The 16,315-nt window shown below is 46.8% G+C and overlaps 1 protein-coding gene across 1 annotated transcript in view; it reads right to left on the bottom strand.

Moving 5' to 3' along the window:
• LOC120828932 (membrane-associated guanylate kinase, WW and PDZ domain-containing protein 1-like) overlaps positions 1 to 5,953 on the bottom strand; it is a 58,139-nt gene extending 52,186 nt beyond the window's left edge. The window contains exon 1 of the mRNA XM_078086142.1: positions 5,172 to 5,953. Coding sequence (XP_077942268.1) covers positions 5,172 to 5,475 — 304 coding nt within the window. The 5' untranslated portion in view covers positions 5,476 to 5,953. The remainder of the gene's footprint in view (positions 1 to 5,171) is intronic.
• Between the last annotated feature and the right edge of the window lie 10,362 nt (positions 5,954 to 16,315).

Below are 16,315 nucleotides of genomic sequence, written 5' to 3'. Positions count from 1 at the left end.
ACAAAACGTGTCGAAACGTGTCCGTTTGTTTTTGATACGGTATCAGGCCGTGGTGCACGAGGCGGTTGGTGTGCGCCACATTCAGGAGGACGTCTTATGCAAATATAGAATTCAAAATGAAGACGTTTTTGAAAGTGAATAATAACCTGAATGTGAGAGAATCCGTCTGATTCCTGCGGATTATTTTAAGTAAGTCTGCGTTTTGTCTCGCAAACATTTAGATGAGCACTGGGCTTCTTTAGAGGCGGATTTTCAATCCTCCAGTCCAGCCCGGGCTTGTGAACCTTTGGGAGACCCAGAGCGTTTCCGACACCAGGCTATTTGCATCCCGAGGAAGGTGTAATTACGCCCCGCAACAAAACCACCGCAACAAAACCAAAGAAACGGACCGAAAGGCAGGGCGCCGATTCAACGCCGAGCCCGTGATGGCGCGTAAATCCCCTCCAGATGTGGATTCATCTCGGCCACGTGAGACTCGGTTTGGTCCGAGCCCCCCTCCCCCCTTCCCCGAAACATCACAAAGTCGTCAACTCTGGAAAATGAATTTGGTCTCCCAACGTTTGGCCCGGGGACGGCGGTGGAGAAATGGCTGCCGGTCTGATGGCGATTGGCAATCAAATCAAATTAAATCAAATTAAAATGTCTGGCGGCCAGCTAAAGAAACAGAACCAGCTCTGTTCTCATAGCAACACTTATCGCAGAGATGATTTACATGGGGCCGCCTTACAATGAAGAGAATATTAAACAATGCAGCGTATAAATGTAATATAATAATTTAAATACGCATTAAGACATTTAACATACCACAATACATATGACAAAACACTGGACAAGGGGAGCTGTTGAAAGAGAATAAGGACATATTTTTCACCTCGATAGCTACTTTTTGATTTGCGCAGTGTGTCTCATTTGGATTTTTGTGAGGTGCAATAAAATAATCATCAAGTAAATAATCAAGTGCAATTCGGGTTCATCTTGCTTTGGAACATTGACAAAAAGTCTCAGAGTTACTACTTTTAACATCAATCGCTCACAGCTTTCAATCGCCAACAAAGCTGTGAAAATACAAGAACGTCCAACAGAACCTTATTCTTATAATTCAGACGTTCATTAAGTCAATCAAACACTATTTCCCCTCGATGAGAGTTTGTGCGTCTTCTGTAAATCATTCATTATGCGCCTCCCGACTAAATGGAGAGAAACAATAGGAGTTACTACACATGGTGTATGACGCGTTGCTTCCTATTGCACATGCATCGACATCAACACGCGTGTTGGAGAACCTCTGCTGCTTCGTGGAGCGTGATGCAAGTGAACTACAAAAGAGAAGAACATGGTGCACTTTGGAGACCCGGGGGCTCTTCTTGCTTCTTACTGGTCACGTGACCGACAGGCGGTGGAGGAAGTGCTCAGCTGCACGGACGTGGCTTTACTTTCCTGCATGTAAAAAAATGAGATATGCACATCCTGGGGAGCAAATAAACGAAACAAAGCTAAAGATGGTTCAATCACAAACACAGTAACTCAACTTCCAGCTGGTATTCAGCAAAATATTGTGAATAATCGCTGGTAAGGCTGGTAAAAAGGGAGCAAACCCTCCTTGAGACTTTCCTGAGGTGAAAACAAAGCGTAAAATGCTCCGAGTTCACAAATCTGACCTCAGTGAACTCGTTCTTTGTTTGCTACAGTCGGCGTTACAGGCATACGACGTTGGACGTCCGCCCCGAAGGGACCATAAACGCGGCTGCAGTTAGCTGAGTGGAACCGAGAACACCGAAAGGCCTCGACCTGTTCTCAAGTCTTCCTGCAGCACTCACGGCTTGAGCGTGGCGTCGTCGCTCCTTCGCTGCCTTTGTTAGCCGTGCATGCCAATCACTCCACCAGAACAAAGCCAACATTCCAATGTGTAAAGATCAAAGTTTACTGCCTCTCGGAAGTAGAGATGGAAAATAACCATTTGGCTAAACCCCGCCGCATTTACACAATTCTTTTTTATTAATCAGCACTGTCCCGTATGAAATAACCTACTAAAAAAGATCTCGTAACGCGGCGGTGGATGTGGAGGGAGAGTCAAAGAGCAGCGCATCCATGTCACAAGCCGACAGGCCTTTCGGGGACAAACTCACTGTTGCACTGAATCAAGACCGACCCAATCTCCACACTGGGGAAAACATCAGACTTGCATTCTGGGACGAGGTCTGAGCGTACGAAGCCGCCACGTCCTGCGGATGAGTGTGAGCGTCGTCGACAACGCACAAGGACCGGAGACACAACGTGTCCTATCTAGAGCCCAAGCGAAGGGTTACACCTGGAACCATCTCTACAAGGTGTGTCAACCCCACCCGCCCTGTGAGACGTTCTACAGAGAACCTTTCCACGGAGCAATGGTTCCTCGGTACCTTCTTCCAATGGTCACTAGAACAGTATTTAAAGTGTGCAGTTACTCCTTAAGCAGAGGAATCAACGTCCTGGGCCTGCGTGGTCGAGGAGCGCGCCGAGGGCAGAAAGTGAGCGGGGAGGAGGCTTGGAACCGTAGCAGGAAGGAGTATTTGAGGTATGAAAAGGTCTGGATGTTTCAACCCGGGTTCTACGAGTGACCTCGTTGCCCCACCCCTGAGGAATGCCTGGCATCCAGCCGGCCGCCACCAACCCCTCTAGCGAGATCTAAGGCGACCAGGGGGGCCCTTTGTCACGGAGATCTGACCCGGCCAAGGCAACCCTCTCATCAGAGCACCATAAACCTCCAGACCTTAAGGTAACTCGAAACAAGCAGACGCCGCCGTGTGTCGTTCACTCATGTTGGTTATTTTATTTTGACTCAAACTGAGTGCAAACTGAATTTAGCTTCAACTATAAACCAAGTATTCTGATAAAGTTTCGATGACCTGGGGCACAGAGTGTGCACTTTGACGCAAAGCGCCGTTATCAGACTAAAATAAAGTCAAGGGACGAGACAATGACAGCAGAACCTTTCCCACGTGAGCTGGATTCGATCGATGATAGAGAGATAAGCGCTGCACTGGTGGGTCAAAGTCCGAACACGTCCGAACGCACTCCCTCTTTGCACTTTAACCCCGAAATGACGCCAAACGATTCAACTGCTCATTTACGAGCGCCTCCGTTAGCAAAGGTCCCATGAGACAGAAGGATAAGGGATAATATTCTAAAAACAACAAACTTACCCAGTAACTTGACCAAATACTTAGTGTTTGGTTTGACTTTGCCCCCCCTCCCCACCTCTCGTGTCACTTGGAGTTGCAAAATAACTAAAAACAAGACAAAATATCAAAGTCAAGGCTACAGAGCGTCAGCCCACGGACCAAAGGGTGACGCAAGGATACATTTCCTCCTAAAGACGGTTCGTGTCACTTTAGTTCGTTCTCGTCAAGCTCGCTCATTTGGCTTCACTTTTGTTCAGTTCCAGGAGGTCTTCAATTCGTGCGATTGTGAAGTCGACGGTAAACGGACGAGGAGAATTACACCTGTAGCCATGGTAACGACACACAACAAGGAGAGTGACAGCTTAATAATGTTTACAGACGGAGGGTCAAAAACATGAAAAGTGGGAAAAGAAATTAAGACTCCAATCAAAGTCATTTTTATGTAAATAACACACAAAACTCAAGGCTCATTCCACCTTTTCACCACACGAATATCGTTCAGGTGGATTTCTTACTGAATTCCTTGGCGGGAGCTGCACACCTGTGGGGGGGTGAAGTATAATTAACACAGAACAAACCCTCCCCCACGTACGAACCGGGACGGCGCGTAATGCGAACCCACGGCTCTTTGGAGGGGAACGGAGGGCGATTCCAGCCACCCATTTCCGTCCTGCATGGGAAGCCGACAGGCCGGCGGGCACAATGGAGGCCTGTGAGCCGCTCGGACAGGAGACCCCCCCCCCCACACACGGAAAAGGAGAATCCACTGACTCATGTGAGAGGGTAACGACAAGGCCACAAAGACGCCTGGGGAAAAAAAGTTGATGCCCAAAGTCGGGGCGACGCAGCATTGCTATTAAAAATCCCCCATGGTGCAACACTGCTGGGGGGGTTAATGAGATTCAGCCTGTGTGAATAGACAATTAAAATCCGACTTGAAATTAAAAATATATATATATATATATTTAATTTTTCACAACACAGAACATCCGGTTTTGGCCGACAGGAAGAACAACAGAAAGCCAGTCCACCCCCACCCACACCCCCACCCCCACCCACACCCCCACCCACACACCCTCCACCACCCGCCGACCCCCCCAACCTCTCTCGGACAGATGCAGATGCTGCAGACCGTGGCAATGGGTCAATCTCATCACAACACGCAGGAGGAACTTCCAAAAATAACTGCAGCTGCCCAAGAGTGGTGTCCCGCTCTCACCAATCCCGCCCACAAACTCGTGAGGGTCAGAGAAAATATCACAATATATTTACACCAAATGTAAATATGTTGCTTTCGGAAAAAAATGTACACAATGAGATCACTTTTCAGTCATAAAGAATCCGAGTAAATAGACAACACACCCCTTGAATGCCAAAATGTAGAATCATATCGTCGATGCTGTATGATATTGCTAATTATTTTCGTGTAATGTTGCCATCAGCTGATTCCTTTGTTAGGGAGCAAACATCAAGCCCAAACGTCCCTGAGGTACCAGTCAGCCTTTGCCAAGTAGAACACAAACATTTGATTATAAATCATGCAAGAGAACAACATGACAGATAAATAAACTGTAGATGACTGTACAATAGATTTCCTATTGATCGAAGTGAGGTGCGGTGGTAATTTGGGTATAACGTGCGTTATTCTCCTTCGGCCCCATCAGGCCGATAAAGCTTTACATGTCGGAAGAACAGTCTGCAAGAGGGCCATACCGTGACCCCCCCGACCCCCCCCCCCCCCCCCCCCCCGGGTCCGACCCCTCGGTGATGCTGAGGACTGAATGAGGGCAGGGGGACTGTCGGAGCCGCTCCACATCAGCCCGCTCCTCCGCCCTACTTCACCCATCAGCGTGTTGTTGGATGCGCCCATGCTGGCATTTATGAAACATCTTCCCCTGGGACTCTGGTGCACGTGTGCTCATCTCACGCACACGCGCACACACACACACACACACACACACACACACACACACACACTGTGACCCAGGGACTTTGATCAGGTTTTCTTACCTTGACGCACAGTTTTTAACCGGACGGGCCCCTCGCAGCACGTCATCGCATTAGAAATGTCATAGAGGGGTAATCCGGACACGGGGAGCCCCTCCACCTCCAGGAGCAGCTCCCCCTCCCGCGGGCCGCCGTCCCGGCAGACCGCGTCCTCCTCCCCCTCCTCGGCCCGCCCGATGTACGGGAACTCTCCGTTCTCCGCTCCGCCGCGGAGACGCACGTTCAGCTCCCCGCGCGCGTCGCGCGCCACCAGGCACTGGTTCACTTTGGCGCTCCAGTGGTTCCGCCTCTGGAGCGCTTTGGACATGGTGCCCTCGGGTCCCGCGCGCACTCACCGAAACCCCCGCTAGTTCCACGGAACGCTGCAAAAACCGGCCGATGCATAGCAAAGAAGTAGTCCCAGCGGGCGGAAGACTTCGGGGCGTCCGGGTGTCATTCTGCCCCCCCCACCCCACCCCCCCTCCTCTCGAGACGCGTCGCCCGTCCGGGGGACGTCTGGAATCCGAATGGGCTTCGCTTCTTCTGTCGTTGTTTCGGTCAGTGTTCACGCGCTCCAGTCCCTCGCGGTGGGGTCTAATAGACCCTTCTCCTCATGTCCGATAGAATTCAGCCCCCCCCCCCCCCCCGCCCCCTCCCGCACTTTCCTTTTGCTTTTTGTTAGAAAACTTTCCCAGGTCGTAGAAACAAACGTTCACCTGTTCCCGCGAGCGGCGGCTCCTTTAAACAGGTAACGAGGCAAGTTCATCCCCGCTGCTCCTCCTGCGCTGTGGGTGGAGGAATGACGTGGAAGGGGGAGGGGGGGGGGCGCATGCGTCCAGCTGCTGCTGAGGGAAAATCCTCCCCCGACCACACACACACACACACACACACCTACCCGAGTCCTTCCCGCACGCGGATTACAGAGAATCTCCGCGTCTAATCCCCCCCCCCCCCCCCAAGAGGCTCCAGCATTTAGACTTAAACCATAAAGCTTCATCCAGTCTCTCTTTTCATGTATTTTTATTCACTTATTCATTTAGGACACGCTTGGAGGAGGAGGAGGGGGGGGGGGGGGGGTGTTGAGTGGTAACCTGCCTCTTCCCATCAGAAGCCACTCACATGCACGCGCTGTTCCCTCAGTGTAAAACAGTGCATGTGATGTAAAGCATGAGGCGGGTCAATGAGGTTAATGAGGTCAGATGAGTGAGTGTGGCACCTTTTCAAGTTGGTGGTGATGTCACTTCCTTTATAGCATGACGGTAGCTTTTTGCTTCAAGCTTCAACATAAACGTGTTAAATCGAGGATATTTTCTTGCTGTAAATTTCCTAAAAAAATCTGCAATAACACAAAACATCACGGAAAAAGTCCAGCTGGATTGTTGTGCCAATGGCAACTTCCTGGCCGGCCCACCAAAATAAAGCATGCCTGCTCCTCCATTACTCTCATGATGTTGTGTTTTTCATTGTTTGATGAAGTTACCAAGAGCATTTTATTTTCCTCTCCTCAAGCCGACCGAACAGAAGCCAAACGCATCTTTAGATTGTAACAAAGAAAATACGCTCGGCGGCGTCGAGTCGCAGGGATCAGGTGAGACACACATGCCTCTGCTCTCTGAGCCCCCCCCCCCCGCAGATAGAGGGCAGTGACCTGCATAGCGATTAGCGGTGGGAATCTCTTGGCACCTCACGATTCGATTCGATTCCGATTCAGAGGTCAACGATTCGATTTTAAACCGATTATCGATTCTAAAAAGATTATCGATTCTAAACTGATAAAACGATTATCGATGCATCTCAATTTTCTGAATTTTCTCAAATCTGAGTTTGCTACTCAGAGGTCGCTAATCATTTCCTACTTTATTTGATAATTAAAGAAAATCAACAGATGAATTACTTTCTCTAATTTTTTACAAGAGAAAAAAAAATCTTTGCCACAAATCTGATTTTCTATCAACGATGCAAGAACCAACGCAGCTTGCATTTCAACACAATATGGAAGTAGCCTTTGTAAAAAAAACATTAAACAGATTCATTTTTCTTTTAAATGAAGAAACTTCTCTTAGTCTCAGGCCGGTCCGTATTTGTAAAATACCAGAAAAAAGTCAAAATCTGTGAATATCTCGCCAACTTTCAATACGGATCGACTTTTTGTAAAATGGAAATAATGAGGTAAGATCTGCGCAGGCTCCTCCATAGTTCGGTAAAGTTATTAGAGATTCAGATTCAGACTGACGGACCGGTCTGCGAGCTGGACGCATCGCTCTTAATGTGCCGGTAATGATGGTAAATGATGGTTGTAGCTGGTTGTCATCGACGGTCCACTACGATCACCGAAGGGGGGCGTTTGTTTTTTGACAACGTTTTATCTCATAATTTTATCCCCTTACATTAGTGCAGAAATGGGCTTCTATAGTTGTGTGAATGCATCACTCTATATATTTTTTTAATTCCGATTATTAACTTTTCTGAATCGAGACCGAATCGTTCTAGAGAGAATCGAGAGAAATCGAAAAAATCGGAGGCCCAACTGGTGAAATGCTGCGTGCTAACCCTCCGAGCGGCGAGTCACAGGGCGTGTTTGTTTTCATGGGTGACGGCAATTGTCCGTCCGAACCTCTGGAATGCCGCAAGTCCACAATCGATGCGCGGTCATCAAACATTAACCAGCGAGTCAATACAAGAAACTTCAAAGATACTTCAGCCCCATAAAGAAGAGACTGGAGGTGTTTCTCTCACCATTGAATTAACTGTTTGTCCGATGCTTGACATATTTGCCAAATAATATAAAAAACGTTCCTGGAGAAGTGAGTCGCATCGGGACGAATGGCCTCATGCCGACGCTCAGAAGACGATCACAGCAGCAGAAAGTAAAGAATCAAAAGCTCAATACGGACCGTGAGGTTATTTTCATGGTTGCTTATTATTTATTCAGAGAAAGGGCCACCAGCTGAATGTGAGGAGAGGAAGACGGCGCTGGATTATGGAATGCCGTTTTAGTCTAAATTAAATAAATGAATAAATACGTAAATACATGAAATATGCATTTGAAATACATCAGGAAATAAATAAACGAGGCAATAAATACATAAATATTAAATACATTTAATTATTTCATGGTACTTTTATTTCATAATGCCACTTTTCATTTCATGGTACTTTTATTTCATAATGTTACTTTTCATTTCCAGAGTCTTTTATTTCATAATGCCGTTTTTCATTTCATGGTACTTTTATTTCATAATGTTACTTTTCATTTCCAGAGTCTTTTATTTCATAATGTTACTTTTCATTTCCAGAGTCTTTTATTTCATAATGCCGTTTTTCTATTTCATAATAGTAGCCTACCATGAAATGAAAGGTGGCATTATGAAATAAAAGTACCATGAAATAATTAAATGTATTTAATTTTTATGTATTTATTGCCTCATTTACTTATTTCATCATGTATTTCAAATTCATATTTCATGTATTTATTCATTTATTTGATTTTGACTAAAACGACTTTCCATACTTGATGCTTCTGTGCTGTTGTATATTTGTTATTGTTGTAATTGAGGTTTTCTGAACTTTTGTGTTTTTGGGTAGATGCGTAAGATGTGACCTGCAGCAGCGTGACCTCCTCCAGCGGTCTGAAGTAAATATCACTGTGCCAGCCAGGGGGGAGTGTGTGTGTGTGTGTGTGTGTGTGTGTGTGTGTGTGTGTGTGTGTGTGTGTGTGTGTGTGTGTGTGTGTGTGTGTGTGTGTAGGCCGATGCCTTCACTTACCTTCTTGTGCATGTGAGAGAGATTAGCGCAGTTGAACAGCTGGTCAGCAAGAATTATTTCTGTTCCACATGAAAACGAATACCCACAAGCCCCGGCGGTGCATCGCACACATGCACACAAGTATTGGTAACCTGAGAAAGCTTAGAAACCGCTTTGTGGAATACAGAGCGTACTGACGCAGAGAGATTAATTCAGAGCATTGTGAGTTTGTGTGTGTGTGTGTGTGTGTGTGTGTGTTGTGTGAAAACATGACAAACACACTCATGCACACCTGCGAGGGATCAAATGGCTGCAGGGTTTGTTAAATAGTGAATCCTCTTAATCCAACTGTCCTGCAGGAAACAGGGTTCAAATCTTCTCTTTGGGATGCAGAGAAAAATACATTTAAAAAACGATGTCCTTACAAAATGCCGTCTAATAGCAGAGGAGGGGGGGGGGATGTGGCACGATTCAAACAAACCCTCGGGCCAAAATAACGTTGTAACCGCTTGCGAGGATCATCTCGACCACACATCAAAGTAAGTAGGGCATCGGCGAGGTCTTACGAGGGGGAGGACGCGCCATGACAAAGCAAATGGAGGTTGTCAAGCGTGGGATATTTTACTCTGGACCCCCACACACACACACACACACACACACACACACACACTCCCTTACGCAAGACCCGCCACGCCTGGCTGCGGGCGTCGGAAAGCGGGCCGTCCCCGTGCACCGGGCCTTCCCCCTCGCTGGCTCTGATCCACGCGGCGCACAACGGGAGCGGACAGCGAGCAGCGTTGAATTATTCAGGCACAGAGAAATAAAGAAAAGGCCAAGTCGGTTGTTCATGCAGACTTCCCGCAGCGGTGATCTGTGTGCGATTCGTTTTGCATGTCTGCACACCGGTGATAATAAAACAAGCCACATGACATTGTGTGATTGTGTGAAAGTCCAGATTCTTCCACCATTTCCATAGTGTTGTTTTTACGGTATTTCACAGTTTTTTTTTTTGCAGTATTTCACTTTACAAGCTAACTTTAAAACAACCAAAAGCTGAATCATGGTCAGACGGCAGCCGCTGGGTTCCCAGAATGCACTTTGGCCGATGCTTTAATCTGATTTTTTTTCTCTCCATGGGGATTGTTTACCTGCACAAAGCCCGACCAAACATGACAGGCGAATACCTCGACTGCAAGTGGGAACCAGAATGCTTTAGACAGCCAAATCGTTCATTCCCATCCACATAATCTGGTTTAAAAGAGATGATTGAGACACAAGGAAAGGGTCCAGGCTGAGCCCCCCCCCCTTCAGGTACTCTCACCTTAAAGACAATTTTACCTGCAAAACAATCGCATTAGATTAGAAATGCCGCTTACAGGTTATTGCATCACTACTAATTAAACCCCAAACTCCCTTCGCTTCCCACTTGTGTGTTTCCCCTGATGCAGTGTGACGGAGCGAGAGTACCGTCACTGGGATGCTGCACACGCAGACACATCCTCCGCCGTCATGGAGATTCACCAGACGTCACGCAGACGCCGTGTTTACTCATAAACATTCCACTCATCCGGGTGACGTGCTTTCATTTTCCACCTTATCTTTTTTCACCTTTTAACACGTCATTAACACGACTAAAATCCTATTGACTAAGTTTCCGTGGACACATTAAAGGACCATTTCTCCTGGATTTAAGGAGTGGTAGGTTGACTAAAATAATTCACACTTCCACATTTCCTATTTTAATCCTTCCGTGAAATCTCATGGGCTTCAGAAGACGCAATAACAAAAAGGGACATTTGTGCCTTTGAGGTAAACGCGATTCAGCTGATGCCGACTGACAGAAGGAGGAGCTGCATCGCATGCGTGAAAGGAACGTGTACAATAGGTTTTATATTTAGAAAACAGAGAGAAGTGAAGCAAATTCCATTAACCAGATCTCTTGATCCACGCTGACTCGTGAGTTTGTCGCTTGCTCCGAGGCTGAAGCTGCATCTCAGATCGATAGCTGAGATCTTTCGTGTGTTTCATGCGATCGGAGCCACAACGGCACACAGCGGTGACATTAAATCTAATTCTGACATATTGTAACATAAGACACTTTTCACGAGCAAAAGATGGAAAAGAAGCGTGACGAAACATAAACCCTCTTTGAGTGTTTTTCTTATTGGTCTATTCTCCATCGTCTGCTTTCTGTTTCTTCATCAGGAGACAACATGGATCTTCTAAACAGAGCAACCGATGGTTTCACTTTCACGATGCTGCTTTCTCATCACCTCAAAGTGCTTTACGGCCTCGTCACTAAAATCACCGCAGGCCGAAATCTGCACTCTACGCAGAGTGTCTTTCTATTCCTTCAGTTTGACGCATTTATGATCCATTTAAAAAAAAATGGGCGTAAGGACTGGAGGTGAAGTATCAGCGAACCCACTAAAGAAAAAACACATAAACAGAAGAGCAAGGAGAGAGAAACAGATGATGACAAACCTTCATGGCAGAAAAGGTGCGATGCTTGAGTTGAAAGTAGATTTAATTGCTACTTTTCTATTTTATTTTGGTAAAAGAAATTGAGAATAATCGGCTCACGACCACCAAACTGATAGCTAACTAAGCTAAACGTGTCAGTCTGAGACGTCACGACTTTCACTCTCTGTCACAAAGTTCCGCCCCTTGATTTCGTCCATTGGTTCCGTTTTTCTGGGGCGTGACCTTTTGCATATGATGGGTTTTTTGGGGAAATACTGGCCACACGGCGGTCTAAAGGAGAAGCGAGATCACAGCAATAGAAGCGATGCAATCAGGCCTTTCCGGGGGAGGGGTGGGCCCGCCGTGGGGGGGCCGGGGGGGGGTGCAGGGAGGATGCTCGGTGGCTGCGAGGATGTGGACGCCTGTTGGTCAGGAAGTCACCAAGCGAAGCAAGTAGAGGAAGAGGCCTCTTCCCACCCCCCCAATACGGATGTCCTGTCATGTGATCAAGGTGTGACGGCTTTTTGTCACTATTTACACACAAATATTCATGGGAACAGGTGATGTATTGGCACATTTTGTGTGCGGTTGCCATGGTTTCTTGTATGTTCACCAGATGTTTTCTGTCTTTTTTGGAGTACCTGTTTCCTAACGGAGCTCCGCGGGAATCGGATCTTCAGAGGACACAAGCCAAATATTTTCACATGATAAACCATAGAGATTACACACAGGCGCACTTTGTTTCATAATGCAACAAGGAAAGTACCTTATTTTACTTGTGTTTACTTGTGCAACCACATTTCTTTATTTAGTTATTAGTTTTACATTTTTTTATGTTTTTTCTTTTCACATGTGCTACTTTTTTGCCTCGTCAAAGTTGTGAAAAGACACACGTACTGTTTTTCTTTAATTTTACTTTCAACGTGTTATTCTAAGAAGTAAATAATTGAAGTACTTTATTTATAATAAATAAATATGTTAATTATTCAAAACAGTTTTCAAACAAATTATTTTAAAGGCGTTGCAACTTTTTTGCAAAATAAAAAAAGACAATTATAAATAATTCACATTACACCATATTACTTATTATTATGATAGAACGCGGGGTTTTACCCTTTAAAAGAAGACGTGGGGGGAGAGCCGTTGCTCTCGGCTCCACAGAGAAGCGCACGCAAACACACAGTGGCGGGAGATCAGGGACAGACGCACTCTGCTGCGTTTTAAATCCAACGCTGCCCCCTGCTGGGCAGCAGCGATACAGCACGTTTTACAGCGGTCACAGCGAAAAGCGTCAACGTTGGCTGTGTGGCGTCACTCCTGTGACCAATCCTGCTTCAGGCAGAGGTTAGGCCGTCCCACCTCATTAGCATACAGACAGGTAGATAAACGAATGAATCAGTGTAGGTGAACAGAAATGAAGAAATCATTTTATGGTTTGTATTTGTTTATGGATGCTTTAATTCATTTATTTCTATAATTATTTCAGCATTTATTCATTAATTTATTATTTTATTTAGTTATAAAGCCCTCCTTAGTCATCATCATTCCTGTGATGAATTAATACCTATTAAAACAACCCGTTTGGAAGTTCCGTTTGGTTTGCCGACCTCATCAGACCAAGCGGGACTCCCTTACATGGCCGTGTCCGTCCCCCCCATCGCACCACATTTGATTGAGAGTGAAGGATAACTTTATAAAAGCGCTGTGGGTCACCCAAAAACCGCTGAATCATTGTGAGATCTCTTACGCACAGTGCCCTTGGGCATGGGTGGCATATCTTTGAACATGTAGTGTGTTTTCACTACACCATTTGGTTTCAATTTCTGCATTGTTCACCCACTGTTGTGAGGACTGTCCCACATATTGTCTCCAGATGGAGTCACATTCTCGTTCTCTCAAATATGGATTTCACTGCTTCATATTCGAAAACAAAGCTGGGGATAAAATCAGCATGACCGAATCATCGTTCTCTGGTTTCTGCGCCCACACTCGTACAAACCAGCAGCAGCTTTTAGCATTTTGTGGCTCACACCAACTGGTTAGCGTTTATAGTGGAGTGATTTTGGGAGTCAGCCTGCATAACCAGCAGCATAACGCTTTGGAGAAATAGCTCCTTTAATCTCACAGTTGCCGGTTCTGGTTCTAGATCCAGATTCGGGTTCTCGTGCATTACCACGATGGGAAACGCAAGTATTACTGCGCGGAAGAACCTCTTACAATGTGCGTCCCGCCGTCATCCAGCACATATCCCGTTACCTGCTGCCCCTCTGATCCCTGTACGAGAGCCTTGCGTCTTGAGAAGCTCCGGGTGCCCTCCCCTCCCTCCCCTCCCTCCCGGGTCAAACATGAGGGGCCGAGGTGATCTCCATCAGATGCGCTTGCATCTGGCAACTCGGCGTGCTGCAAGGCCGCTTAAGTTCTCAGCAAAATGAACAAAATGACAAATCCTTGTTTCTGCATCGGCTGCAGCATTTCAAGGTCAGAAGCGTTAGCATGACATTTCATAACACATGAGAAAGTACTTGTACACGCACAGCAGTACGCGGAGGCGTGGGTCTTGCAGGGCCTCTGTGTTTCCAGTCGTAGATGCTCCCAGCGAGCGTCTGGGTAAATGTTGACTGTTTTGTCGGCGGCGAGCTCGCAGGGTTCCGACCATACCGCTGCAAAGAGGGTCACATGACGGCAAGAGAGCAAACCCGACCAGCGGGATGCCAAACTTTGGCAAGGGGGGGGGGGGTGTTGTGTGGGGTCAGTCCTTTGTATGCGGACCTGATCAAGAGGAATAACACGTTTATGAGGCTCTCCATCTGCTGGAGGAGGATAACGAGTAGAAGGATTAAGGATAGGACACATCGTTAGATTAATTTAAGGGAACCAGGAAAGGGAGCTTACCGGGACACATGTTAACAAGTCAAAGCTAATGTGCTGTCTTTGTGTCAATGCTTTGTGTAATTTTTTTGTAACGTTTTGTTAGTCCAAGTGTCAGAGCTGATTTGAATGCTTTTATAATGAAACGCAGCAGTTGAGGAGTCAATCCAGGTCAGTTTGTTCTGTGCAGAAAGAGAGCAGTTTAAGGTAACCGAATCCAACGCTTGCACGATTTTTCTGTCGGACTAAAAAACACGACGTCGTCTGCATGTTGTGGCAAAACAGAACCGTGTGGTAAATGTAAACGTCGCTCGGTCGGTTCTGTCGCGAGCACCATTGAATCATCTCATTCGACCGCGTTCAGTAAAGACCCACAGCCACAGAGGAGACAGAGAAACGGGCAGCAGCAGTATTTCCTGTTGAATAAATGTCCAGAATACACAGTTCTCCTGCCTTTCAAACCACAATTCCTCAAATCTTTTATGTTGCACGTGACCCCAAGTGAATCAGCGTGCATGTGACATTCCTGCATGCGGTGAAAGTTATGAGTCAAAATCTTTGAGCGGCTTTGTGTACAGGTTATAGTACGTTTGCACGCCTCCAGATCCAAAAACAACCATCTTACACAACTTCCAGGAAAGGGCTGCAAAACTGCAAAGCCTGGTTCCGGGGTCAAACAAGAGAAGGAACATTTTGACCGTTAAGTGAAGACGGCTCGTGTTCATTTTCTCACACATCTGGAGTGCTTGTGTGTGTGTGTTCTGTTTGTCTTTTCCTCCAGTGTGTTGATTGCATGCACACATGACGTTCTTTAACACCCAGAATCTAAAGGGGACTCACTCGTCGTCGTTGTGGTCGGTGAAAAAAAAATGTTTGCTATGGTTTTTACATGTCAACCAAATCAACCAAATCTCAAATTGCATTACTGTTACGATTATAATTAGTGAATCAACTTCCACCTCAAAGTCTCTCTTCTCTGACAGACAGCTGGGCCTCGGATGTTTGTCAGCTGAGGCGGTTTTACCTTCATCAACAGCCTACTTTAGGTAGTTGTAATGAGCACAGCCGATCTCAGAGAGTAATATTAATGATATATCATTTTTCGGGACGTCTACGTTTCCCATGGACCCCAGTGGAGTGGACCTACAGTAAAGGTGGAAGGCCAGGTCAGAGTGACGCAGGGGTCCGCCGAGGCACTGTGGGAAAGAAACCTTAGCCGAGCGGGTCAGGAGTCAGATGTCTGTGAGATGAAATGTGCTGCCTACACAAGCGTGCGGTGGCGTTTCCTGAAAACGAGAAACACAACTCCAATGAACGCTAATGTCCGCTAGCTGTCCGCTAGCTGTCTCTCCTCCGTTTGCCACGGCGACTTACTTGGAGGATAGAAATATCGCTTGGACGGCGTTGTTTCCTCGCACCCCCAACAGGGAAAATAAGCTGGAAGTTGCTGAAGGATAATATAAAAATAATAATCAAACTGGTCAAACTTTCTAACGGCGGCGATGTAGCTGCTGTCGGTCGGCGCCCAGGAGGTGACTAGCAGTGGTTGTTAGCTTTTAGCCCCCAAAAACGGTAGAGTGCAACGAGTTAGCAGGCAGTAAAAACTGCAAACCTAAATCTGATTATATAACTCAAATGTATTTCCTAATAGCATTAGCATTACCCATTGATTACAGTAAGGGCAAACTAATAGGAGTCAATACAGTGTTGCTGTTGTTGTGAGTCGTCGCTGCCTCTGCAAGACGAGTGAGCACTCTATCATTTTCGGGAGGGAGTCGTGGCCGACCTCTGACCTCAGTGCTTGTGCATGACGTGGCCCTCCGCCTATCTCCTGGCTCGAATGGGGGGGGGGGGGGGGGGTCGGTACAGCACCAAAACACGACCCCCCAACCTGACAGGTCAGATACCGTGGGAATCCTCCCTATGAAACGTCCAGGACACCAGACGAGAGAATCTGCTGCGTGTCCTCTCGCCCGTTTGGCTGACGAAGGCGGCGCACAGGCGGCGAGGAGAGACGTCTCGTGGCAGAGGGGTCAACAAAGACGTGTAAGTCTCCCTCACCGATTGGAGGCTGTGTAGGAAAACGAGAGCGA

The sequence above is a fragment of the Gasterosteus aculeatus genome, chromosome 2, assembly GCF_964276395.1.
Source record: "Gasterosteus aculeatus chromosome 2, fGasAcu3.hap1.1, whole genome shotgun sequence".
NCBI classification, from domain to species: domain Eukaryota; kingdom Metazoa; phylum Chordata; class Actinopteri; order Perciformes; family Gasterosteidae; genus Gasterosteus; species Gasterosteus aculeatus.
This window is presented reverse-complemented; position numbering and strand designations above follow the sequence as displayed.